At 70.1% G+C, this 25,781-nt stretch overlaps 4 protein-coding genes across 6 annotated transcripts; all 4 read left to right on the top strand.

The window, feature by feature from the left end:
- Positions 1–816: 816 nt before the first annotated feature.
- On the top strand, positions 817–5,100 carry CHKB (choline kinase beta). Its single transcript, XM_035569316.2, has 11 exons — positions 817–976; positions 1,581–1,689; positions 1,775–1,888; positions 2,698–2,831; positions 2,955–3,059; positions 3,172–3,230; positions 3,312–3,399; positions 3,474–3,582; positions 3,714–3,820; positions 3,950–4,031; positions 4,312–5,100. Exons 1-11 carry the CDS (start codon positions 819–821, stop codon positions 4,366–4,368), a joined length of 1,122 nt encoding a protein of 373 aa, XP_035425209.2. The 5' UTR covers positions 817–818; the 3' UTR covers positions 4,369–5,100.
- A 1,195-nt stretch (positions 5,101–6,295) lies between these two features.
- On the top strand, positions 6,296–14,296 carry CPT1B (carnitine palmitoyltransferase 1B). 3 transcript variants are annotated; one of them, XM_035569291.2, is made up of 19 exons: positions 6,296–6,368; positions 8,103–8,262; positions 8,342–8,481; positions 8,779–8,950; positions 9,126–9,227; positions 9,315–9,452; positions 10,092–10,169; positions 10,284–10,391; positions 10,628–10,712; positions 10,865–11,060; positions 11,186–11,371; positions 11,459–11,564; positions 12,043–12,159; positions 12,344–12,508; positions 12,588–12,722; positions 13,065–13,217; positions 13,374–13,487; positions 13,594–13,686; positions 14,150–14,296. In XM_035569291.2, the coding sequence occupies exons 2-19, from the start codon at positions 8,122–8,124 to the stop codon at positions 14,237–14,239; spliced, it is 2,319 nt and encodes a 772-aa protein (XP_035425184.1). In that variant the 5' UTR covers positions 6,296–6,368; positions 8,103–8,121; the 3' UTR covers positions 14,240–14,296. The 3 variants fall into 3 exon arrangements, with proteins under 3 accessions (XP_035425184.1, XP_050564333.1, XP_035425185.1); XM_035569292.2 differs by lacking the exons at positions 6,296–6,368; positions 8,103–8,262 and having other exon boundaries at positions 8,353–8,481; positions 8,870–8,950; XM_050708376.1 differs by lacking the exons at positions 6,296–6,368; positions 8,103–8,262; positions 8,779–8,950 and having other exon boundaries at positions 8,344–8,481.
- Positions 14,297–16,597: 2,301 nt separating this feature from the next.
- LOC118259641 (dromaiocalcin-1-like) lies at positions 16,598–17,843 on the top strand. The gene is made up of 5 exons (XM_035569317.1): positions 16,598–16,661; positions 16,970–17,064; positions 17,158–17,298; positions 17,589–17,694; positions 17,776–17,843. The coding sequence occupies exons 1-5, from the start codon at positions 16,598–16,600 to the stop codon at positions 17,841–17,843; spliced, it is 474 nt and encodes a 157-aa protein (XP_035425210.1).
- A 6,383-nt stretch (positions 17,844–24,226) lies between these two features.
- On the top strand, positions 24,227–25,693 carry LOC118259642 (struthiocalcin-2-like). Its single transcript, XM_035569318.1, has 5 exons — positions 24,227–24,293; positions 24,374–24,468; positions 24,755–24,916; positions 25,036–25,141; positions 25,626–25,693. Exons 1-5 carry the CDS (start codon positions 24,227–24,229, stop codon positions 25,691–25,693), a joined length of 498 nt encoding a protein of 165 aa, XP_035425211.1.
- The last annotated feature ends 88 nt before the right edge of the window (positions 25,694–25,781 follow it).

Genomic DNA, 25,781 nt, shown 5'->3' on the forward strand with positions numbered 1-25,781 from the left:
CCAGGTCCCATCCCCTGTACACCCCTCCGGGCCCCCTCCCATCTCCCATATTCCTCCTGTTCCTCGGGTCCTATCCCCCGTACCCCCTGGGTCCCATCCCCGTACACCCCCCGTCCCCCATCCCTATCTCCCCCACTTCCCGGCTCCCTCTCCCGCGCCCCCCCCCGTACCCCGCTCCCGTCCCCCATTCCCCCCCTCCCCAGGGTCCCGTACCCGTTCTGTGCCACTCCCCCGTCTCTCGTAACCCCCCCTCCCCCGGGTCCCATCCCCGTACACCCCCCCGGACCCCGTCCCCCGTCTCCCCCTCCCCAGGGTCCCGACACCCTTCCCCGGGCCCCCCCGCGTACCCCCGGGCCCCGTTCCCGCCCCAGCCCCCCGGGGTCCCGTCTCCCCCCCTCACCCAGGTCCCATCCCCCGTCCCCACCTGCCCCGTCCCCCGTCCCCCCGGTCCTGTCCCCCGGATCCCCCCGCACCTCGGGTCCCGCCCCCCGCCCCCCATCCCAACCTCCCCCGTGTTCCGGTACCGGGACCCCGCCCCCCGGCCCCGGGCTCACGGGGGAGCGCCGCAGCTTGAGGCGCCCCGCGGGCACGCGGAAGAAGGTGTCCGCCTGCGGCAGGGCCGTGCCCGCCGCCCCGCTCCGCCGCTCCGCCGCGCCCCGCGCCGCCTCCGCCCGCCGCAGCCGCGCCTTCAGCTCCACGTTGCGCCGCATCCCGCCGCGCCGCGTGACGTCGCCGCCGCCGCGCCGCCCCATTGGGCCGCGCCCGCCCCGCCGCCGCGCCGCCGGCCAATGGGCGCGGAGGGGCGGGGCGCGGCGGCCATGGCGGCCATGGCGGCGGGGCGCGGGGCGGGCGGCGGGGCCGCGAGCGGGGCAGTGCCCGCCGCCACCCGGCTGCGGGCCTACGCCTGGTGCCGAGAGTTCCTGGCCGGCTCCTGGAAGCTCATCGGCCCCGACGAGTTCGTCATCGGGCCCGTCAGGTACGGCCGGCACCGGCACCGGAACGGGAACCGGAACCGGCACGGGAACCGGCCCCGCCCCGCCCCGCCCCGCCCCGGCCGCGACCCCCGCCCCGCCCCGCCCCGCCCCCCGGTACCTCCCTGTCCCTGCCCCCCCCCGTGCCCCCGCCGGTGCCCCCCGGTCCCGCCCCCGGTCCCCTCCCGGTCCCCTCCCCGGCCCCGTTCCCTGCCGTGTCCCCTGCCGGACCCACACCCTCCGGCAGCCCCGGTGCCCCGTGCCTGCCGCTCCCCGGTCCCCCCGCCCCCTAGCCCCCCGGTGCCCCCTGCCCCGTGTCCCCCCGCCCCCGGTGCCCCCCGGTCCCGTCCCCGGTTCCCTGCCGGCCCCGTGCCCCGCCGTGTCCCTGCCGGTCCCGCGACCGCCGGCAGCCCCGGTGCCCCCTGCCCCTAGTTCCCGGTGCCCGCAGCCCCCCGGTCCCCCTGCCCCAGCTCCCAGTCCCCCTGCCCACGGCCCCCCGGTGCCCCCTGCCCGCGGTTCCCGGTGCCCGTGGTTCCCGGTGCCCTCCTCCCCGTGCCCCCCGTGAGCCGCCGTGGCCACCCCTGACGCGTGCCGTGCCCGTGCCCGCAGCGGGGGGCTCAGCAACCTGCTCTTCAAGTGCGCGCTGCCCGAGCACATCCTCAGCGTGGGCGACGAGCCCCGGCAGGTGCTGCTGCGCGTCTACGGGGCCATCCTGCAGGTGAGACCCCGGCCCCGCCGCCACCGGCACCCCCGGGACCCCCAGGGCCCCCGGCCCCGCCGCCGCTCACCGGCCCCGTCCGCAGGGCGTGGACTCGCTGGTGCTGGAGAGCGTGATGTTCGCCATCCTGGCGGAGCGCGCGCTGGGGCCGCGGCTCTACGGCGTCTTCCCCCAGGGGCGGCTGGAGCAGTACATCCCGGTACGGCACGGGGCAGTACGGAGCCGTATGGGCAGTATGGGGCGAGATGGGGCGGTACAGAGCAATATGGAGCGATACGGGGTGAAATGGGGCGATACGGAGCAATACAGGGCAGTATGGGGTGATACGGGCCGATACAGGGTGATATCACAGAGTCACAGAATCGTCTAGGTTGGAAGAGACCTCCAAGGTCACCGAGTCCAACCTCTGACCTAACACTAACAAGTCCTGCACTAAACCATATCACTAAGCTCAACATCTAAATGTCTTTTAAAGACCTCCAGGGATGGGGACTCAACCACTTCCCTGGGCAGCCCATTCCAATGCCCAACAACCCTTTCGGTAAAGAAGTTTTTCCTAATATCCAACCTAAACCTCCCCTGGCGCAACTTTAGCCCATTCCCCCTCGTCCTGTCACCAGGCACGTGGGAGAATAGACCAACCCCCACCTCTCTACAGCCTCCTTTAATGTACCTATAGAGAGCGATAAGGTCGCCCCTGAGCCTCCTCCAGGCTAAACAACCCCAGCTCCCTCAGCCGCTCCTCGTAAGACATATGGGGCGGTATGGGACAGTACAGGGTGATACGGGGCAGTATGGGGTGACACAGGGCAATACAAGGCAATATGGGGCAGTACAGGGTGATACGGGGCGATATGGGGCGGTACAGTGCGAGATGGGGCAATACAGGGCAGTACGGAGCAAGACAGGGCGGTACGGGGCGGTATGGGGTGATACAGGGCAATACAGGGCAGTACGGGGCGGGGTCCCCGCTGGCCCCCCCTTGCTGACACCGCTGTGCGTCCCCAGAGCCGTCGGCTGCGGACCGAGGACCTGCGGGACCCCGACATCTCCAAGGAGATCGCGGTGAAGATGTCGCGCTTCCACGGCATGGTGATGCCCTTCAACAAGGAGCCCAAGTGGCTCTTCGGGACCATGGAGTGGTGAGGGCGCCGCGCTCGTGGGGGGCAGCTGCCCCCAACCCCAAATCCCAGGGGCTCAGGGGGGCACAGAGCGGCGGGGAGGGGGCGCAGGGGGGCTGCAGCCTCCCCCGTCCCCCGCCCCAGGTACCTGAAGCAGATTTCGGAGCTCACCTTCTCCGAGGAGGGGCAGCTGAAGAAGTTCAACCACCTGAAGGCCTACAACCTGCAGGAGGAGATGAGGAGCCTCAGGTGAGCCCGGTGTCCTCGGGGACCTCTGGGGGGGGGACGCAGCTCTGTGCCCTGCCTGGCGGCGGTGGCAGGGGACGGGCGAGGGCTGACGCCCAGCTCTGCCCCCCTGCAGGGAGCTGCTGGAGGCCACCCCCTCGCCGGTCGTCTTCTGCCACAACGACGTGCAGGAGGGTGAGTGCCGGCGCCCTGCGGCCGTGCCGGGCCGCGCTCCTCGTCCCCCTGACCCGTCCCCGGTCCCGTCCGTGTCCCCAGGGAACATCCTGCTGCTGGCCGGGCACGAGGCCTCCCCCTCGGACAAGCTGATGCTCATCGACTTCGAGTACAGCAGCTACAACTACCGGTGGGCGCGGGGCTGCGGGGGGCTGTGCCCCGCCAGCAGGCGGCTCCTCGCTCACCCCCCCGCTCCCTCCCCAGGGGCTTTGACATCGGCAACCACTTCTGCGAGTGGGTGTACAACTACACGCACGAGTCCTGGCCCTACTACAAGGCCTCTCTGGAGAACTACCCCAGTCGGCAGCAGCAGGTGAGCTGTGAGCCGTGAGCCGTGCTGCCCCGCGGCACTGCGGGGCTCGGGCAAGGCGCCGGGGAGGCAGGAGGGGTGCTGGGCTGGGGCACGCGCCGCTCGCAGCGTCCCAACCTGCTGCCCCCCCCCAGCTGCATTTCATCCGGCACTACCTCTCGGAGGACTCGGGGCGGCGCGGGGACACAACGCACGAGGAGCAGGCTCGCATCGAGGAAGAGATGCTGACGGAGATCAACCGGTGAGGGACGCGGGGGGAGCGGTGCTGGGGGCACCGTGTGGGAGAGCAGCAGCCCCGGGACGCCCCTCCCGCTCGCCCCGCTGGGGGCAGGGAGGGGGCCGGGGGTGCTGAGGGCTGTGCTCCCCTCAGGTTCGCTTTGGCCTCTCACTTCTTCTGGGGCCTCTGGTCCATCCTGCAGGCGAAGATCTCCACCATCGAGTTTGGGTACCTGGTGAGTGCTGCCCCTGGGGGGCCGGGCGGGTGCAGGGAGGGGCCCAGCCTCCACGCAGGGCTGCCCTGGGGCTCTCCTGCTCATCACCCCCCCCCCCGGCACAGGGCATCGGGGCAGGGAGGGGTCCAGACAGCCAGGCGCAGGGGGGTCTCCAGCCCAGGCACCAGGACGGGTTATGGGGTGACCCCCAGGTGTCGCGGTGCTTCCCTTGCACCCCTGCGCTGGGGGTGCTGGTGGAGGTGGGGGGGACAGGTCCCTTCTGACCCCTTTTCCCCCACAGGACTATGCCCAGAGCCGCTTCGAGGCCTATTTCCAGCACAAGGCGCAGTGCTGCTGAGACTGACCGGATCCCTGGCCCTGCCTGCGCCCCCCCGCAGCCCCCCAGCCATGCCGTGGGGCCAGAGACGCAGCGCCCCCTCCCACGGGGGCTGCAACAGGCGGCCGTGGGGCTGGTCCCTGCCGTGGCTGCCCCGTGGGGGACAGGGACGGGGCAGGCTCCGGGCTGCATCGTGGCATGGGGCGAGCTGTGGGACCGCCGGGGTGCGTGGGGAAAGGGGACGCCCCCCCCCCTCAAAGAGGGGACACAGCCGTGGGGCTCCGCCTTTGCCATCACTGCTGTAGGCAAAGGAGGCCGCAGCCCCTGCTGACCCCCCCCAGTGCCTCTGCAGCCCCCCCATGCCCCTGCAGCCCTGGCCTCCCCCTGCAGGCACAAGGCGGGGTTGGAGCCGTGGGCACCGCACTGGTGGGACCCCCTCGGTCCCCCCCGGACCAGGAGGGGTCGCGGGTGGCTGCGTGTGGTCCTGCCCGCTGCAAGGGCTGCGCGTGGAGGTGCTGGGGGCGGGGGGGGGGCTCTGCACGTGCATCTCATCCCCCCCCAGCTCTCTCCCACCATCTGGGGCCAGGTAGGACCCCCATGCCGCACTGTGCCCTCCTCTTGCCCCCCTGCCTGGCTCCCCGCTGCCTTGGCTGCGCAGCCGCTGCTCGGCGGGGCCGGGGGCTGGGGGCTGGCGGCCCCCCGACAGCAGAATGTACAGTCCTGGACCAATAAACGCTGCGGTGGTGCACGGGGGCTGCTCGCTGTCTGCTGCCCCGTGGCGTTGCCCCGTTTGCCCTGCAGGCTCCGGGGGGTGGGCCGGGTGTGTGCAGCCCCGGGGGGGTTCTGCTGCCCCCCACGCGGGTCGGGCGGTGCTCGCAGCTCTGCCCGTGCGCACAGGGGGGGCTTCGGTGTGGCCTCTCCCTCCTCGGTGCCTGCTGGCCGCAGGGGCTTGTGGCTTTGCCTTGTGAGTGGCTTCGGCTTCTGCGGCACCCCCGGCAGCCTCTGCGCCCCCTGCACCCCACAGCGCCAGGACCCCCACCCCCTGGGACCCTTCCTGGCTCCCCTGGGACACCCCCAGCTCCCGTAGGGCCGTTGCTCCACGGGACCCCCCCGGCTCACCGCGGGGTGCATGGGGAGGGGGTGTCTGTGGGCAGGGAGGGGGGGGCAGAGCCCAGCCCCACGGGGATGTGGGGTGGGAGCCGGGGGGGAGGGGGCTCAGCGCCACCCGGGGACGCGGGGAGGGGACGCATGGGGACAAGGACAGGAGGACAGCGCCCACCCTGCCCTGCCCTCCGTGTCCATGCGGGGACGGAGCTGCTCCCGGCACCGCGCTGCTGGGGGGGGAATGACCGGGGGGGGGGATCCCGGAGGACGCTGCGAGCCCGTCAGGGGGACACGCGGCCGGGCCGGGACCCCCGCCCTGCCCCCGGGACCCCCAGCCCGGGCGCGGAGCCCCGCGGGGGGGCACCCCGGGGCGCGCTGCCCCCGCTCCTCTCGGCCCCGTCCCGGCCATTTATAGCCCCCCCGCGGCAGCAGCGGCCGGGGGGACCGGGGGGGGCCTCTCCCCGGGCCGCGCGGGGCGGACGAGCGCGGTCCCGGCAGGTGCACGCGTGGGGCCGGTGCCCGCACGAGGCCCCCCCCGCTCCCCCCGCGCGCGGCGGCTCCACGCCGGGGCTCCCACGCAGCGGGACGGGGACACGGCCGTGGGGGTGCGGGGAGCTGCGGGTCCCCGGGGGGTGCCGGTCCCCTGCCCGGCCGGGGGTCCGCGGGGGGGTCCCGCCGGGTGCCGGGTCCCCGGCGAGGGGGGGGGCGCGGGGCGAGGCGGGCCCCGGGGGAGGAGCGGCCGGGCGGCCCCGGCCATTTCGGGCCATGTGGCGGGGCCGCCCCCCCCCGCCCGTGTCCGGTTACAGCCCCCCGGGGCGCGGCGCGGGGCGCACGGAGCCGCCGTCCCCGGGGCGCAGCGGGCGCACGGAGCCGCCGTCCCGGGGCTCTGCCCCTCGCCGTTCGCACCCCCCGAGCAGGTACCGGGCACTGCGGGGCGGGCGGGGCGCCCGCGGCACCTGGGCCTGGGGGGGGGCCCCGCGGGGGGTCGGGGTCCGCTCGGGGCTGGGGGAGCCCCGGGGCGCTGGGGCGCCGCCCGAGCCGCTGCCCCCGGCCCGCACCGGGCCCCCTCCCGGGCCGTGCCCTTGCGCTGCTGCTGCCGCTTGGGGACCGTCTGCCGGGCCCCCTTGTGTCTGCCGGGTCCCCTTGTGACCCCGGGGCGTCCCAGGGGGCTCTGGGTACCCCTGTGCCGGCCTGTTCCGCTGCACCCCGTCCTACTGCACCCCGTCCCGCTGCACCCCGGTCCCACTGCGCCCTGGTCCCACTGTGCCCCGTCGGGTGGCCCCATAGTCCCCCAGGAGCCGAGCCCCGGGCAGGGCGCCCCGTGGGCTGGGCAGCTGCAGCTCTGTCCCTGGGGTGTCCCCCAGGGTGTCCCCCGGGGCATCCGTGTCCCTCCAGGGCACGTCCCGGTGCCGCACCGCCCCGGTGACCTTGTGACGCTCGGTGGCTGCTGGGCGTGAAGAGTGGGCAGAGCGGGCCAGGGCACGTGGGTCCCCCGGGTTGCCTGCAGTTACGTGTCTGCTGTGCAGCGCTTGCGCTGTGCAGTGTCCATGCAGTGCTATGCAGTCCAGTGCAGTGTGCCGTGCTGTGCAGTGCAGTGCTGTGCTGTGCAGAGCCCTTGCAGTGCCCGTGCCGTGCCATACTATGCACTGCCGTGCCGTGCGGTGTGATGAGTTTGGAGGGTGCGGTGCAGCGCAGCACAGGGCAGGGCAGTGCCACGCAGTGCCATGCAGCTCGGTGCAGCGCGATTGCAGTTTAATGCAACCCAGTGCAGCGCAGCACGAAGCAGCGCAGTGCCCTGCAGGCCCTGCTGTGCTGCAGCACGGTGCTGTGCAGTTTGGTGCTGTGCACTTCGGTGCCATGCAGCGTGACGCATGCCAGCGCGGTGCGGTGCCGCGCAGTGCCGTGGCAGCGGCAGGACTCCTGGCTCTCGCCGCGCTGGCTGTTTGCCTTCAGCCCAAGGACGCCCTTGTGGAAGGGCACCTCAGGCTCACGCACCGGGGAGGCAGCTCCGTGGCTCCCCCCACGCTGCTGTGCTGAGCCGGCTGCGCCGACACCAGCAGGAGCCCGGGCCCCACACAGCGGTGGGGGCTCTGCCCGTGCCCGCTGAGGGAGGGGACCCTGGGCACGGAGGGGTGTGGGGGGGGCCCAGCTCCTGCTGCAGCCCCCTGCCCCCAGTGTTCCCGGTGCGTGGGGACGACGCACAGCGTGGCAGCAGGGGGCCGGTGCTGCTGCCCCCCCACGCAGCCGGGTGCGCCGCGGGGGTGTGTCTGTGCATCTGCCCCCTCGGTGGCGTGCGCTGGGGCAGCGGGACGGTGCCTGACCCTTCCCTCACTGGGCACCCGTCCAGGCCCATGTGACTGGGACAGGGCCCCCCCGCGGGCACGCGCACGTGGCTCTGGGGCCTGGCCGGGGCCGACGTGACGCAGCTCTCCTGGCACCGCCGCTGGCACGCAGCGTGACCGTCCCGGTGTGCGGTGGCCCCAGTGACACCGGGGGGGGGGGCAGAGAGGGGGGGCTGCGATGCCAACAGCGTCATGGGGTGTTCCAGGTGGTGCCCAGAGCCACGGCACCACAGAGCCTGGCGCCCGGTGCCGGGTGTGGCCATCCCCAGGCACCGTCCCTGCGCTCAGCCACCCCCCGCGCGCCCCCAGGTGCCAGCAGCCCCCCAAGATGGCAGAAGCCCACCAGGCCGTGGCCTTCCAGTTCACCGTCACCCCCGAGGGCTTAGATTTCCACCTCAGCCGCGAGGCCGTCAAGCAGCTCTACCTTGCCGGCATCTCCTCCTGGAAGAAGCGCTTCGTCCGCGCAAAGGTGGGCCCGGGGCGGGGGCTGCGGGGCCAGGTGGTCCCTGCCGCCCCGTCACCGCCGCCCTGACCCCCTGTGCCCACAGAACAGCTTCCTGACCGGCGTCTACCCCGCATCCCCCTCCAGCTGGATGGTGGTGGTGATGGCCACCGCCGGCTCCTTCTACTGCCAGGTGGACCCCTCCATGGGGCTGATCGCCCGCATCCGCTGCTTCCTGCCTGAGAGGTGAGCGGGGGCAGCTCCACACGGCCCCCAGCCTCTGGGCACCCCACTCAGCCCCCCCAGCCCACGGGCATGGCCCCACCTGTGGCGTCCCCAATGAGAGACCATGCCACACGTCCCCCAGCCCTATGGGCACGTCCCCACCTACCATGTGTCCCACCCCACACATCTCCCAACACCGCGAGCATGGTCCCAGCACGGGGACATCCCCCAGGGCGTCACACCCGCGTGTCCCCCCAGCCCCGTGGTGCCCCCCACGCGGTCACGTCCCCACCTCAGCCCTCTCCCCGCTCCCCGCAGCCAACTCCTGAGCTACGAGAGCCGGACGGTCGTGAGCGCCGTCCTCTTCTCCACCGGCGTCTGGCTCTCGGCTGTGCTGCTCTTCCGGCAGACGATGAGGCTGCTCCTCTCCTACCACGGGTGGATGTTTGAGCCCCACGGCAAGATGAGCCGCAGCACCAAGATCTGGGTGGTGCGTGCCTGCACGTGCGCCTCCAAGCGTGCGCGTGTTGCACGGGGGGCGCTGGAAGTGCCGCAAAGGCGCTGGTGGTGGGGACGGCACTGGGGACCCTGGGGGCTGGTGTGGGGAGGGGGGCTGGCTCCTGCAGCACTGCCCCTGACCCCCAGCCTCTGCGCTGGCCCTGCAGGCGCTGATGAAGGTGCTCTCAGGCCGCAAGCCCCTGCTCTACAGCTTCCAGACCTCGCTGCCCAAGCTGCCCGTGCCCCCTGTGGAGGCCACCATCCGCAGGGTAAGGGCTGAGCGGCGCGGGGGCACCGCCTGGCGCTGCCCTCCCAGGTCCCCGGGGACGGCGGTGACCCGAGCCCCCTGCCCGCAGTACCTGGAGTCCGTGCGCCCGCTGATGGACGACGAGAAGTACAGCAAGATGGAGGCTCTGGCCAAGGAGTTCAAGGAGAAGACGGCCCCTCGGCTGCAGAAGTACCTGATCCTCAAGTCCTGGTGGACCACCAACTACGTGAGCCCAGCCCCGGGAGCAGGACGCTGCTGTGATCCCACCGCCTGGGCATGGTCACCCCTTTGTGGGGCCCTGGGGCACCCAGGCTGGGTGGGGGGGATGCGGGGTGGTCCTGGGGCAGCCTCGTGCCACCCCTGTCCCTGCTCCTGTGTCCCACTTGCCGAGAAGCTCCAGCCTGGGCCTTCCTCTGCAGCCTACCATGCCCAGAAAAGATGGGCACAGGGACATGGGGCAGGGGTGCTGCCCCCCTGGGCAGCCTGGGGACCCCAACAAGGTCACTGTGGGGAGGACAGGGGGTCCTGCACCGAGCCTCAGTGTGGGGAGGGCAAGGGCTGACCCCACTCCCTGTCCCTGCTCCTGCAGCTGGCCCCTTCCACTGTCCCTCTCCCCTGCCCATGTCCCACGTCCCCTTCCCAGTGTCCGTATCTGCTCTCCCTGTCCCCTCTCCCCGCACCTGCTTCTGTCCCTGTCCAGCCACCTTCGCCCCGCTTTGTCCCCAGTTCCTGTCCCCTTCCCCCATCCCTATCCCTTGCCTTGTCCATTGCCCTATCTGCCCTTCCTGTCCCCATCCCTGTCCCCCATCCCCATCCCTGTCCCCATCCCTGCCCCGCGGTGACCCCAGCTCACGTCCCCCACCAGGTGAGCGACTGGTGGGAGCAGTACATCTACCTGCGCGGCCGCAGCCCGCTCATGGTCAACAGCAACTACTACGCCATGGTGAGGGGGGTGACAGTGCCACGGTGCCGTCCCCTGGCCGGGGACATTCCCAGACCCGCACCGGGCCGAGCGGGGACCCCGGGCGCCCCCTCCCAGCCCGTCCCTTGTCCCCAGGACTTCCTCTACGTGACGCCCAGCCACATACAGGCTGCCCGGGCGGGCAACGTGGTGCATGCCATCCTGCTGTACCGCCGCAAGCTGGACCGCGGGGAGATCCCGCCCGTGAGCACCTGGGGAGGGGCACGGGGTCGGGGTGGGGCTGTGGGGCTGTGGGGCAGGCTGGGGGCACCGGGTGGGGGATCTGGGGAGCCCGGCGGGGCGCGGGAGGAAGGGAAATAATGGGGCAGGGGTAGGGCTGGGGGCAAGTGCCATGGGGCTGGCAGAGGGTCAGGGGGCTGCAGCGGGGATGGGGGTCGCAGTGGGCTGGGGTGGGAGCCCCTCTCGTTGCCCCCCCACAGATGATGGCTCTGGGCATCGTGCCCATGTGCTCCTACCAGTCAGAACGGATGTTCAACACCACCCGCATCCCCGGCAAGGAGACGGGTACGTGGCCGGCGGGGCAGGGCCCCATCCTGAGCCGGGGCTCAGCCCCAGCCCTGCACACGAGGGCTGCCCCGGGGTGCTCAGCCCCCCGCCCCATGGGTCCTGTCATGCCGTGGGGTGGCTGCAGCGGAGCAATAGTGCCCCTCCCGCAGACACGCTGCTGCACTTGCTGGACAGCAAGCACTTGGCCGTCTACCACAAGGGCCGCTTCTACAAGGTGTGGCTGTACTACGGGGGGCAGCTGCTGAAGCCGCGGGACCTGGAGCTGCAGTTCCAGCGCATCCTGGACGACCCCTCGCCCCCCCAGCCCGGCGAGGAGCGGCTGGCGGCCCTCACCGCCGGGGACAGGTGCCCGGGCAGGGGGCGCAGGGCGATGGGGGACGCGGCTGCCCCACGGGATGGTGGCACCTGGGGGCTGCCGGGGCACGGGGGCATCGCCAGGCGCCCGCCCTCACTGCTGCTGGTGCCCACAGGGTGCCCTGGGCAGAGGCACGGGCCCGATTCTTCAGCCAGGGCAAGAACAAGGTGTCGCTGGACGCCATCGAGCGGGCAGCCTTCTTCCTGACGCTGGACGAGGAGGCGCACGGCTACAGCGCAGACAGGGAGGACTGCATGGACACCTACGCCAAGTCCCTGCTGCACGGGCAGTGCTACGACCGGTGGGCAGCCCCAGGCCCCCCCCCCCGAGCCCCTGCACCCCTGGGACACCTCCGGCACCGCGCCGCTCACCCCGTGCCCCCCCGCAGGTGGTTTGACAAATCCTTCACCCTGGTCGTCTACAAGAACGGCAAGCTGGGCGCCAACGCCGAGCACTCGTGGGCCGACGCACCCATCATCGGGCACCTCTGGGAGGTACCGGCTGGGGGGGGACCTGCACCCCCGTGGGATACCCAGGGATGGGCACCCCTCCCTAAATGGACACCCCCCCCCCAAATGGGCACCCCCAAAATGGGCACCCCCCCGGGCCTGAGCATCCGGAGTTGGGCATCCCCATTGGGCTCCCCCAGAAGTGGGCACCCCAGTTGGGCACCCCCAGTTGGGCACTCTGGAGCTGGGCACCCCCACTGGGCACCCCTTGGGTCCCCCCAAAACTGGGCATCCCTGGGCTGGGCACCACTACTGGGGACACCCGGGCTGGGCACCACCATCCTGGGGACACAGCGAGCTCCACTGGGGGCAGGGGACAGCCTTGGGGGTAAAGGGGGCTGCAGGAGGGCTGTGTGTGGGGCCATGCTGGGGGCGAGTTGGTGAATACTGCTGTCTGGGGGACGCTGGGGGCTGGGGGCACTGTGAGGCCGGTGCCCCCTGCTCAGTCCCTGCCTCCCCCCAGTTCATGCTGGCGACGGACAAATTCCAGCTGGGCTACACCGAGGGGGGGCACTGCGTGGGGGACCCCGACACGCGGCTGGCACCACCCCAGCGCCTGCAGTGGGACATCCCCCAGGAGGTGGGTGCAGCCCCGAGCCGCCCCGGCCCCGCGCCCTGTGGTGTTCCTGCACTGGAGCCACCCAGTGCCACCCGGTGCCACCCAGTGCCGCCCTGGTCCCGTGGGAGCGGGGCTGACCCTCGGCGTCCCCGTCCCGGGGCGCTTGGTGCCCCGCGCCCACCGCCACGGCCGCGTGTCCCCGCAGTGCCAGGCCACCATCGAGAGCTCGTACCGCGTGGCCAAGGCGCTGGCCGACGACGTGGACTTCTGCTGCTTCCAGTTCTCCGACTTCGGGAAGGGGCTGATCAAGAAGTGCCGGACCAGCCCCGACGCCTTCATCCAGATCTCCCTGCAGCTCGCCCACTTCCGCGTGAGCTGCGCCGCGGGGGCGCGCGGGGGGCCCCGGTGGGCGTCCCCCTGTGCCCGCTCCCAGCCGCCTCTCTCCGCAGGACAAGGGCTGCTTCTGCCTCACCTACGAGGCCTCCATGACGCGGCTGTTCCGCGAGGGCCGGACGGAGACGGTGCGCTCCTGCACCTCCGAGTCGACTGCCTTCGTGCGGAGCATGGGGGACGCCAGGCAGACCGTGAGCACCGCGCCGCCCCATGCCCCTCACGTCGTGCCTTGCCCAAGTCCCTGTCCCTCGGGGGGTCCCCACCCCTTGGTCACATTCCCCATCTCCAGCAGAGGCCCCTGCCCCTCAGGGAGGTCCCCGGCCCCGGAGGAAGCACCCGTCTCTGCAGGAGGTCCCTGACCCCGGTGGAGGTCCCTGTCCCTTGGGGATGTCCCCGTCCCTTGGGACCGTTTACCCAGAGCTGCGGAGCCGCTGCCATCCCCAGGCAGGACAGAGGACGTCACCCCGCACAGAGCACCCCGGGGTGGGTAGGTTTTGGGGTGTGCCAGCCCCTGAGCTCGGCTCTCCCCGCAGCGGGCCGAGCGCCAGCGGCTCTTCAAGCTGGCAGCGGAGAAGCACCAGCACATGTACCGCATGGCCATGACCGGGGCCGGCATCGACCGGCACCTCTTCTGCCTCTACGTGGTGTCCCGCTACCTGGGGGTGCAGTCCCCCTTCCTGGCACAGGTGAGCGGGGCAGGGTGCCGGGGAGCACGTGCTTCACTGCGGGGCGCAGCAGGGCACAGTGGGGCACAGCAGGGCGCAGTGGGGCACAGTGGGGTGCATTGGGGCGCAGTGGGGTGCAGCGGGGCACCAGCCGCAGCGGTGACCCCATCCCCACAGGTGCTGTCGGAGCCCTGGCGCCTCTCCACCAGCCAGACGCCGCAGCAGCAGCTGAAGATGTTCGACCTGGACAAGTACCCGGACCACGTCTCCACCGGCGGCGGCTTCGGCCCGGTCAGTGTCACTCGGCCGCGGGGAGGGGGATGGGGACCCCCCGGGGGGGACCAGCAGACCCTGGGCTCCCCCGGCCCCGCTCACTTCCCCCTCTCTGCCCCCCCAGGTCGCTGACGATGGCTACGGCGTCTCCTACATCATCGCCGGCGAGAACCTCATCACCTTCCACGTCTCCAGCAAGTACTCCAGCCCCGAGACGGTGAGGGCTGAGGCTGGGGGCTGGGGGTCCCCAGGGCGGGGGGAGCTGGGCAGCCCCCAGCTGGGTAAGGACAGTCCCGTCCCCCCCCAAATCCCATGCAGCGCTGAGCCTCTGTCCTCTGGCCAGCGCAGGGCATGGGCTGCCTCTCTGTGTCTGCCCCACTGCGTCCCAGTTGCTCTCCCTTGGGACCCTGACCACAATCCAGGCTCACAGAGCTGCCCGTGCAGGACCTTCTGGGGGGGTCCCAAGGGACACGGGGGGTACCAAGGTTTGGGGGGGGTCCCCAGAGCTTTTGGGGGGTCACAGGAGACACAGGTTGGGCCCAGCGGCCTGGGGGGTCCCCGGGGCTGGGATGTCCATCCCTGTGCACAGGGCAGGGCACAGCAGGATGGGGGGGGGGCAGGGCTCGGCCCCCCCCCAGGTAAGGACCCCCCGGCTGATGGGGGCGCGGGCGCTGCCACAGGACTCGAAGCGTTTCGGGAGGAACATCCGCCAGGCCATGCTGGACATCGCCGAGCTCTTCGACATGCCAGCCAAGAAGGCGGGGAAGTGAGGAGGCACGGGTGGCCCCGGGTCCCCGCGGGGTCCCAGGGGACATGGAGGAGCCGGGACCACGGGGGGCCGTGGGGCGAGGGCGGGTGGGGGGAGCAGGGCCTTGCTTCTCTGTAAATGCTGCCAATAAAGGCTGCTTCTGCCATCCCTCCGCGGCCTCTCCAGGGCACGGCAAGGCCAGCGCTGGGGTCCCTGAGCTGCGGGAAGGGGGTGGCGGCGCCGTGGGGTCCCCGTGGGATCTCTGTGTCCCAGGGGCCCTCCTGCCCGCAGGCAGCGGGCGCGTGCCACGGGGCTAACGAGCCGCGGTCGGGGCGCCAGCAGCACGGCGAGGCGGCGATGAAAGCGGGCCCGGTGCCGCGGCGCTGGCCGCGCGGTGTGACGGGGGTGTGCAGCGGGGCACGGCGGCAGGGAGCGGCGCTGAGCCCGTCAGCCGTGTCGGCGTGGCGCCCACCCGCACCGTGGGGCAAGCAGCCGTGGGGCAAGCAGCCGTGGCGCAGCGGACGGACAGACGGACAGCAGGAAACACGGACAGTGCGGAGTCCCTCACGCCTGCAACGAGCGGCCCCGCGCCACGGTGGCTGGGGAGGTGCTCCCACAGCACTGCTCGGGCAGCAGCACACGCTGGGTGCTCAGAGCAGGGGCACTGGTGGGGGCTGGCCCAGGGTTGGGGTTAGGGTTGTGGTTGTGGTTGGGGTTGGGGTTAGGGTTGGGATTGGGGTCGGGGTCGGGGTCGGGGTCAGGGTTAGGGTTGGGGCTAGGGTTAGGGGTAGGGGTAGGGGTAGGGGTAGGGGTAGGCATAGGGGTAGGGGTAGGGGTAGGGGTAGGGGTAGGGTGACGGTCAGGGTTAGGGCTAGAGTTAGGGTTAGGGTTAGTGTTGGGGTTAGGGTTAGGTTTAGGGGATGGGTTTAGGATTGGGTTTGGGGTTATGGTCAGGGTTATTGTTAGGGTCAGGCTATGCAGCCCCCAGCCCCAGGGTTCAGCTCGATGCTCCCTACAAGCCCCTCCTGCAGCACACTCCCTGCCTGCCAGCTCTGGGCTCAGGCTGAGCCCCCACAGCCCCGCGTCCTGCACCGCCCCGTGCTGCACCCCCACCCTGCATAGGGGTGGCATCCTGCACCCCGGGCTCTGCCACCCTGCCTGCTGTGCCGCCATCCCCCCGTGGGATTTGCTGCAGGAGCCAACCCTGACCCACGGCACGGCTCGGCCCCACGCCTGGGGGGGTCCTGGATTGGGTTTGGGGCCCCCCAGGTGCTGCAGAGACCCTGAGAGCTGCAGCCAGCTGCCTGTGCCAGGCGGAGCCTGGAGGAAAAGGAGCTGCCGATGCGTGTCTGGAGCCGGGTTCCTCCGCCCCACCAGCTCCATCCCTTATCTGATGCCCCCGATAAGGAGGCACAAACCGCTGGGTGCTGCAGCACCGTAACCCTCTGCTGTCCGGCGTGGCCCTGCTCAGGGGGCTGCATGTGCTGAGCCCCCCCCCCCTCCGTGGGTCCCTGCCCAGCACCTCCAGTCCCTCCCCGGGCCCATGCCTGCTGGGGGCTGCCAGGACAGCGTCCCTCAGCCCCTCGGCAGTGAACGGCGACGTGCCAGGGCCCCCGCTGCCAGCCCCAGCTGCGAGGCAGTGACCGGAGCACCGGGGGCACCCCAGTTCCATGGGGCTGCTGGGGCCTGGGGGGGGTCAGCAAACGCTGTGCAAAGAGCACCGAGGGCAGAGGGTGTCAGGGACCCCTTGGTGACACCGCCCTGTGGGATGCAGGGGGCTCTTGCCCAGCCTTGCCAAGGAGGGGCCGGCTCCCAGGGGACTTCTCTTTGCAGGATGTGCAGCAGTCAGCCCCCCCCCCCCAGTGTCAGGGGCTCGAGACCCCAGCAAGGAGACAAGGGGGGGACACAAAATAGTGGGGGTCCGACCTCACACATCTGCAGCATCCCCTGGGGCTGGCCGGGGTACAAAAAGCGTGGCCAAAGCAGGACTGGGGGCTCAGGGCCGTGGGGCTGGGGCCAGGGAGCCCTCAGGCGGTCAGGGGCCTATCTGTCTGTCTGTCCATCTGTCTGTCTGTCCGTCTGTCTGGGCACCCACCCGAGGGACCGGCGCATCCCGGGGGCGGCCGCCCGAAGCTTTGATCTCGCTGCCAGCCCGCGGCGGTGCCACCCGCGGCGGCTATAAAGGCACCGGGGCGGCCGCATCCTGCACCAGCCCCGCTCGCCTCCACGCCTCTGCCACAGGTGCTGGGTGGGCACTGGGGCGGTGGGTGCCCCCCTGGGTGGGTGCCCCCCTTGTTGGGTGCCCGCCTTGGTGGGCGCCCCCCTCGGTGGGTGCCCCCCACGCCGCTCCATCACCCCTCTCTTTGCAGGAAGGACGAGGATGGGACCAGCCGCGTTCCTCGGCCTCTGCCTGCTGGGCTTCCTGGCGCTGCCCTCCCTGCCAGGTGAGCCCCCCTGGCCCCCAGCCCCTGCCCTTCGCCTTCTCATGACCCCCCCAGCCCCATCCAGCTGCTGCCCTGCCTGCCCCAGCCCCAGGGACACGCAGGCCCCCCCAGCTCTTTGCATCACCCCAAGGATGGAGCACCCATGGGAGGGGGAAGGTGCTCGGGGCTGCCCCAAAAAGCAGTGGCTCAGCGCCTGCCTCCGATGGTGGAGGTGGGGCGGAGCACCCCTGGGTTCCCTGCTCCGGGGGGGCAGGGCTGGGGGGGGCAGGGCTGGACCCCCCCCTCACCAAGCTCTCTGTGCCACGCAGGGGTGCAGGCGAACAAGTGCCCCAAGGGCTGGCTGGACTTCAGGGGGAGCTGCTACGGGTACTTCAGGCAGGAGCTCACCTGGAGGAAGGCAGAGGTAGGTGCCCCCAGGCTGCAGGGGGGGGCCCGGGCTCCCCACTGCCCTGGCAGCCCCCACCACCCCTCACCCACCCGTCCCACCCCCCCGCAGGCTTGGTGCAAGGTGATCCACACCGGCTGCCACCTCGCCTCCCTGCACAGCCCCGAGGAGCACACAGCCGTCGCCAGGTTCGTGGCCAAGTTCCAGCGCAGCGAGGATGAGGACAATGTCTGGATCGGCCTCCACCACAGGGTGAGCGCCATGGGCTGCTCGGGGCCCCCACATCCCCCGCCCTCCGTGGGTGCCCTGAACGCGTGTCCTGCCCCGGGTGCAGGGGGGCCAGGCCAGGTTGTCCCCGGTTTGCCCCCGGGTTGTCCCCATCTCGGAGCAGGTCCCTGGCCCCGGCCGCCCACCGTGTCCCCCCCCCATGTCCCCACCGTGTCCCCCAGCATCGTGGCCCCGTGCCCACGCAGCCCCCGAGCCGCCCGCAGCCCCGCGCAGCCCCGTCCCCTAACGCCAGCCTTCTTCCTCCCGCGGCCCAGAACCAAGCCCAGGTGTGGATAGACGGCTCCAAGAAGCGCTACTCTGCCTGGGACGACGACGAATTCCCCAGGGGAAAGTACTGCACAGTGCTGGAGGGCTCCTCGGGTGAGCGGGGACGCTGGTGGTCCTGTGGGGGGACGGGGGAAGGTCCCTGCCAGCCCCAGCGCTCGCTCTGCTCTCTTCCAGGTTTCATGTCCTGGGAGGACAACCCCTGCGGCGAGAGGAACCCCTTCATCTGCAAATACTCAGCCTAGAAGCGGGGCCGCGAGCGAGCCGCCCCCAGCCCTGCCGTCACCCTGCACCCCGCGTCCCCCCGCCCCGGTGCCTGCTGCCCCCCTGCACGTCGCCCCCACACCCTGGGCACCCCCTCGCTCCCAGCCCCCTTGCTGTGACCGTGGCGAGGGACCCCGCAATAAACGCACACGAAGCACGCCGTGGTGCCATGTCTTCCTCCAGCCGCACCCCCGCCCCACTCAGCGCTGTCCCGTGGCCACGGCAGGGTGCAGGGCTGCCCCTGGGGGGGGGGGGGTTCTGCCCCCAGCCCCCTGGTCCTGCCCCCGCTGTGTGGTGTGATACCGGGCCAGCGGCGAGGCGTGCGTGCAGGCGGGGGGCTGCACAATGGGCAGGGGCCAGAGGGATGAACACTAATGAAGGGACCCGGAGCTCATTTGAGAAAGGGGCAGCTGTGCCTCCCAGCAAGGGGGTCCCTCAGCCCGGGCACAACGGGCACAGCTGGGCACAGAGACCCCTGTGGCACTTCTCCCACACCCCCGAGGCCCCCAGCGCACGAGGACGTCGCCCACCCTGGGCACGGCCGGATCCTGCCCCGGCCTCAGCACCGGGGCTGCAGCCCCTCGAGTGCCAGGGTCACGAGCCCAGCACCGGGACCAGTGGTGCTGCTGCCCGGGGCCGTGCCGGGGTGGAGAGGGGCCCTCAGCCCCCCGCACTCCCCCCGGCTGCATATCGCCATGGGGGCACCAGGGCTGCACTGGGCCATGGGGTCAGGTGCTTTTTGGGGGAAACCCCCGTATCTGCCAAGCGGTTATCACCAAAGCAGGAAATTATCCTCCCCCTTATCAGCCAAAGCGCGCCTGTGTTTGCCGTGGCCGCTTTCAGAGACTCAGGTATTTACCTGGAGCTCGGTGGCCGTGATAAGGGACGGGGCAGCCCTCGTGGGATGCGCAGACGACGCAGCAGCGAGCACCAAGAACCCCTCAGGGAGCACAGCGCAGGCGGCAGGGTGGGGGATTCCCTGCCCGCGGGAAGGCAAAGCGTGCACAAGGGGTGGGGGTGTGGGGGGGTGCAGGAGTCAGTCTGATTCCATAGGAGGAGAGGGAGGAAGGATTAAAGGAGAGGCATGGAGAGGAATCTGGGGGTCTTGTACAGTTTGTGGTCAGAATAAGAAGTGGGACAGCCAGCGGTCCCTGCTGCATAAGTGCCAAGTGCCTCTGGCACGACATCCCTGTATCCATCCCTGTCCCTGTCCCCATCCCCGTCCTGCCCCTGCTCACTTGTGTCCGTGCCCAGCCCCACGCACTACTCCTGCTTGTGCCTGCCGGGCTGCCCTCGGTGCAGTGTGTGACAAGGGAGCTATCAGACCGTTCCCGCTCCCCACCTGCAGGGCAGGGGGCCCAGGGGCAGCCCCAGGCAGGGATGGGGCAGGGGCTGGGGGCAGTGTGCCCGTCATGCTGCTGGTGGAGGGTCCGGGCTGCTTGGGGACCACAGCGGCTGCCTGGGAGCAGTTCACGGCCGGGTTACTGATAAGGCTCGGGGGTGACCCGAAGTTGGGGTGTCCGGGAGGCAATTGCGGCTCTCTGACTGCACAGCAAGCAGCGCAGGGGGCGGGGGCAGGGGCAGTGCTGGGGCTTGGGAAGCAGGGATGCACCGCGGGTGCTCCAGGTCACACCGCTGCCAGCACGTCCACCATGTCCTACCATGTCCTGCCACATCCCCGTGCCCGACAGCCACGGCTGACCCCGGCTGTGCCCCTGTCCCTGTCCCCATCCCCATGGGGCTCGGGGCCGCCCTCGTGCCGGGGCAGCAGAGCCGCTGGGGCAGGGAGGCGAGCAGCTCCCAGGTGCCTCGCGCCCACGGCTCCCCAAAAACAGGTCAGCCTCATGTACCAGTTTGCAGGCTAGTCTCGAGTCATCCCTTCATTTTGTTGGATTTGGAGGGATACAGAAAGAAAACAGCTTTAACCAAAGCATGCAAAACCCTTCCCTTCCCTGCAGTCTGCACATTGATAAGAAGGCAAGGAAAGGTACAAAATGCGTTTTATGAGATTTCACCGAGACTTTCCTAAGCGAATATTACTGACTTAGGCTGTTCCTGTTGTTTTCAAATAAAGCTGTCTCGCTTCCTGCTGTTAGAGCTGCAGCCTGTGGACAGCGAGAGACGTCTGCCAGCGTTTCAGTGCCAGTTTCAGTGCCACACTCAGTGCCGCTGGCAGCATTGTGGCTGCCCGCACCACATCCGCAGCGAGCGGTGCCAGGCGGGGACCACGGGCGGCGCCAGGCGAAGCAGGACGCGGTGACCTCCTCGGCTGAGGGATCGGGACCAGGGCCCCGTGCACCCGCGGGGTCTCCAGCCCAGACCCTCAGCACTTGCCCTGAGTGCCAGCGCTTGGTCCTGCTCCCGCTGGGGACCGCCTGGCCCAGCTCCTGGGTCCTTAGGTGGAGGAGGGGGTGCGGCGTTCCCATCCCACACCATGGGCTCTGAACTGCGTCCAGTGCTGGGACCCTGGTACAGGAGAGGCATGGGGCTGCAGGAGAGAGCCCAGAGCAGGGCCCCCGGGGTGCTGCAGGGCCTGGAGCCCCCCTGCTGCGAGGAGAGGCTGCGGGAGCTGGGGCTGCTCGGCCTGGGGAGGGGGCGGCTCCGGGGGGCTTCCCCACGGCCCTCGGACCCGCAGGGAGCTGCACGAGGACGGGGCTGGGACATGGCACCGGGACCAGTGGCTGGGGGGTCTCCTCCTGAGCGGTCTCCAAACCCGCCTGGACATGGGGCTGGGCACTGGCTGGGGGGCCCTGCTGGGGCAGGGGGTCCGGGAGGCTGTGTGACCCCAGCCTCAGCCAGGCAGTGTCCTGGGGCCGGGGGCTGCCAGGTGACACGGGCAGGGTGCAGCTGGGTCGTGCCCCTGGGCAGGCAGCAAGTGCCTTTACACCTCCGGTGCAGATACTCAGGCACTTCTGTGGGCTCAGACACCAGCTCTTGGAGCAGGTGTCACCAACTTCTGCTCCCCTTGAGGTCACCCCGGTACCACAGCTGAGCCCACTGCGGGGTCTGGGCCCCCAGCCCCATGGAGCCACTGGCCCTGGGTCACCCGGCAGGTTCCCGTCACCAGGAGTGGTGATTGCACCGTGTTCGATTCCTTTGGGTTTGGTAGCTTAAATATGGCAGGTGCTACTTTTTGGCTCACAAACCCCTCCTTGTGAGGCCGAAGGACAGTCCGAGGCCCAGTGGTTTTGGACTGTAAGAGTGAATCAGCCTCAGCCTGCTGATCCTTCCAGCACCCAGAGCTGGAAACGTCACAGGCACCAGCTGGCGAAGCCTGGCTGGCCTTCCTGCTGGGTTAAACGCTTTGCACCTGTTAGGTGCAAGGTGCTGGCTGTGCAGAAAGTGAAATATTACATTTTTAGGTCGAAATGCTGATGGAGCAAGACGTGCTGTGGTTCCAGTGCCTCTCGTGGGCACCAGCGCCACAGAGCCAGAGCCCCCCCGTGCCAGCGGCCAGCCGAGTCATTGCCGTGCGGGCAGGCGAGCACCGCACAGGGAGGGCAATCGAATTTTATGAAGCACATTTGGCTTAACGAGCTTCTCTGAGAGAGGTGGTGATCTGCACAGCCAGACGTGCCTGCTGGGCTGTTTGTTTCCTAATTATCATTAGCACGCAGCCAACCACCACTCTGCAAACTACAGCGCGTACAGCCAGGGCCGGTGACGTTACGGGGTCTTGGCAATTGTACCATCACACTCCCTGTAAGCATCCTGAGTTCCAGACTACCAAAAACACCACTGTCTGCAACTGTGGATTCGTTATTGCAGGTCCAGGATGTTTCTAGCTCAGAACCACTGCAAGCTTGCGCACGGTTGCTGCAGTTACCTTGGAACTGCCCTGGGGTGCGATGGCAGGGCAGCGTGCCGGTACTGCTGCTCCTCTTCCCTCCCAGGCTGAGTTTGTGCCCTGGGCATCCTGACAGGGCTGTGTCCTGTGAATGTGCTTTGGGAGGCTGCAGGCGGTAACTCGGGGTGCTGGGCGGTGGCGATGCCGAATGAGGTTGGCACCGAGGTGCTCGGGGAGCCAGCTCTGCCAGCCACCCGTGTCTGGCATCTGGTGGCAGTTGGCGTGAGCAACACCAACCATCGGATTCGTTACCCACTTGAGAAATCGTGTCCATGATCTGAGCAATGTGACTGCTGGCTGCCCCAGCGCTGTTTTACCTCATGCTGAATCGCCAAACAAGCCACCGGTGCCATGGAGGGGGCAGTGTGAGCAGTGCCCCTGCTCCTCGCCCTGGGGCTGTGCTCAGCAGCGCCGCTGGGTGCCCCGAGCTCTGCCAAACACAAACCCTGTGCACACAAAACCACTGCAGAGCTCTGCGAAACAACACAGCTTTAATTGTAACTACAGCTCAGTAGTGTCCTCGTTCTGCCCAGGGCCCCCAAACCTGTCCCAGACCTGCCGTGCCCTGCAGCGCCGGCTGGCAGCAGGACCAAGGGGCCAGGGACGGAAGGCAGAGCTGGGGGGACCTGGGAGAAAACACAGCCTCGAGCCTCCTGCGGCCCCATGGGGCCGGGTGGCACTGCGCAGTGTACCCGGGTGCCAGCAGTCAGCCTGGCACAGCCACAACCGGTGCCTGCAGCCCCCCAAACCCCCCTCACACCACCCCACACCATGCCCAGTGCCAGGCTGCTGGGAGCACGCTGTGGCCGGGATGACACCAGTGCTGTGCTGGGCTCTGCCCCTGCCCCGAGCCACCTGGGCGCACAGCACCTCTGCAGCCGTTGGCACCGGGACCCCCCCTTTTCCCCATTTCCCCATCCTGGAGCCCCCCCGCAGGCTCCGGGCACGGGGCTTTCCTGGCACACCGGCAGGCTTGGCGCAGGGCCTGGCGCCTGCCATGGCACGGGCAGAGGCGTTTGATCGCGGGGCGTGAACGCGGGCAGCATCAGCGCAGGGCTGCACCCGGTGCCACGGAGCCGGAGATGCCCCCGGCCCCACCGAGCAGCACCGGGGCGAGTGGGGCCTGCGGCCACGCGGCCACGCAGCCACGCAGCATGCCTTGTCTCCGGCTTGGCACCCGCGCAGCCACCCCGTGCCCGGTGAGGACGACAGCAGAGGGGGGCCCGGCCCCCCCCGCCCGCCCCATCAAAGGCTGGCAGCGCTGGACACACGCCGCTGCCTCTCCCAAGTGCGTCGATGAGGCCGCCGTGCGTGATCCCTGTTTGCTTTGGGGAAGGGATGACATTTTCGGGCCACTTGTGTTGTGCCTCCCCATAGACCCTCCCTGCCCTCGCAGGGATAAAAACCCCCGGGGCTGCCACCGACCGCCCGGAGCCTGGACACGAGCGCTGCTGCTGCCGCTGGACACAGGTGAGCCCCCCACAGCCCCTGCCCACCGCACCCGGGGTGTCGCTGGCAAGGGGAGGCTGCACTCCCGCTCCTCTGCTCAGCCACAGGCTCCTGGCCCCACAGCAGTCTGGGGTCCCCTGCAGACTGCACCCCGCATCCCTGCACCCCACAAACCTGCATCCTGCATCCCTGCACCCTGCAGCCCTGCACCCTGCAACCCTGCGCCCTGCAACCCTGCGCCCTGCAAACCTGCACCCCACAATGCTGCACCCCACAACCCTGCACATCACAGCCCTGCACGTCACAGCCCTGTACCCCACAAACCTCCACCCTGCAAACCTGCACTCTTCATCCCTGCACCCCACAGCTCTGCACACCGAAAGCCTGCACCCCGCATCACTGAACTTTGCATCCCTGCGCTCTATATCCCTGCACCCCGCATCCCGGTAACCCCGCACCCCTGTAAGTTGCATCCTTGCACCTCTGTGCCCCAGCACTGCTACCCCACACCACCTGTAACCTTCATTCCTCTGCCCGGTGTCCTTGTTCCCTACACCCCTGCACCCACAGACCCACAATGAAGTGCCCTGATCCTCACACCCTGCACTCCACAGCCTGCGCTCCAGCATCCTTGCACCTTGCACCCTTGCACCTTGCACCCTTGCAACCCTGCACCTTGCACCTCACATTCTGCACCTTGCGCCCCTGTAACCCTGCACCCCACACCTTGCACCCTGCAGCTCACATCCTGTGTCCCCCCACCTTGCAACCCTGAACACCTGCACCCCACACCCCCCCCACACCACGCATCCCTGCACCCCGTGCCCCTGCACCCTGCTCCCCACCCTGCACCCATGCTCCCTGCTCCCCCACTCGATGGTGCCCACACCCACGGTGCTGGGGTCCCCACGCACCCCTGCCTGAGCCCCCCGCTCCAACCTGGGCACAAGGGGAGGCCCCGCCACCCCCAGCCCCTGGGTCAATAGGGGTGGGGGGCTCAGCCGAGGCAGCCCCCAGGAGCAGGGTGCTGAGCGGGCCCCGTCCCAGGTGTCCTCCCAGGGAAGCGACATGGCACCGATGTGGACGCCGGGGCTCTGGCTGCTGGGCTGCCTGCTGCTGGTCCCTGCGCTGTGGGGTGAGTGCCCCACGCCCCCCCACGCCCCGCCATGCCCCGCTGTGCCCCCACTGCCCCTCGCTCACCCCGTCCCTCTGCAGGGCAGGAGCTGTCCGACTGCACCCCAGGCTGGGTGCCCGTCAGCGGGGGCTGCCTCGGCTTCTTCCCCTGGGAGCTGAGCTGGAGCAGGGCCGAGGTAAGTGGCTGCAGGGCGCGATGCGGGCGGCAGCTGGGCTCTGCGGCCCTGGGGGGGTCGTGTCACAGCGTCCTGGGGCCACCCCAGGACGGGGACCCTCTCCAAGGGCTCCCTTCCCTCGCCGGACCGGCTGCCACCACTGTGGCACTGCTGCTCTGCGCCAAGGCAGAGCACACAGGGGTGCCAGGCACCACGCGTCCCCACATCCCCACACCCCCGGCACTGCTCCCACCGCCCTCCTCCTGGGGAGGTTGGGCCCGGGGTCACGCTGCCCTCCCTGCTGCAGGCCTTCTGCCGGCGCTTTGGCTCCGGGACCCACCTGGCCTCGGTGCACAGCGAGGAGGAGCTGCAGGCCGTGGTGGACCTGCTCTTCTCCTCCCGCTCCAGCGACGCCAGCGAGGAGGAGCTGGATGAGGAGGTCTGGATCGGCCTCCACCGGCCTCCGCGGGTGAGCAAAGCCCCGGGGAAGGGCCCCGGACCCCCCTCTCTGAGGCAGCCCCGGGACGTTTCCAGGCTGGGGGTGCGTGGACTCCCCGGGGGTCCCAGCACTGCCCTGTCCCCCCGCAGAGCCGCAGCTGGCAGTGGTCGGACGGCACGGCGGTGGCGTACAACTCCTGGCACCGGGCGGCCCTCAGCAGGCGGAGAGCCTGCGCCGCGCTGCAAGACTCCACGGGTGAGCCCGGCACCGGGGCACCGCCACCGGCGGCACCGCCACCAGCAACACCGCCACCGTGCGCGGCACTGACCGAGCCCCGCAGCCTCGTGGCCATGGCTGGGGCGGTCCTTGGGTGGCTTGTGCATGCACACACAGACACGTGCACACACATGGGCGCGCTCTGTGAACACACGTGCATGCTGCCAACATGAATACATGTGCTCACAGCCCCACTGTGCACGCCTGCCCACTACGTGTGCACATATGCACACAAGCGCACATACACACTGCATGCACAGGTGCTCATCATTTGCACACATGCACACACCCCCAGATGTGTGCACACACACCCAGATATGTGCACACACACACGCACGTGCCCACACACGCTCGGTGCCCTGGGCTGGCGACCGCAGGACCTGGCCCTGCGCGTGCCGGGGCCCGGTGCTGGCTGCCGGCGGGGTGGGCTGTGCTGGGGGGTCACGGCGCCTTTCCCTTCCAGATTTCACCACGTGGGAAGCAGAAGCCTGCAGCGACAGAAAACCCTTCATCTGCAAGTCCCTCTCCTAGAGCGACACAGTGACTGCACTGCCCGCAGCACCCGCGGTGCCCGCAGTGCCCGCAGCACCCGTGTTGCCTGCAGTGCCCGCAGCACCTG

Source organism: Cygnus atratus, chromosome 1 (assembly GCF_013377495.2).
Source record: "Cygnus atratus isolate AKBS03 ecotype Queensland, Australia chromosome 1, CAtr_DNAZoo_HiC_assembly, whole genome shotgun sequence".
NCBI classification, from domain to species: Eukaryota; Metazoa; Chordata; class Aves; order Anseriformes; family Anatidae; genus Cygnus; species Cygnus atratus.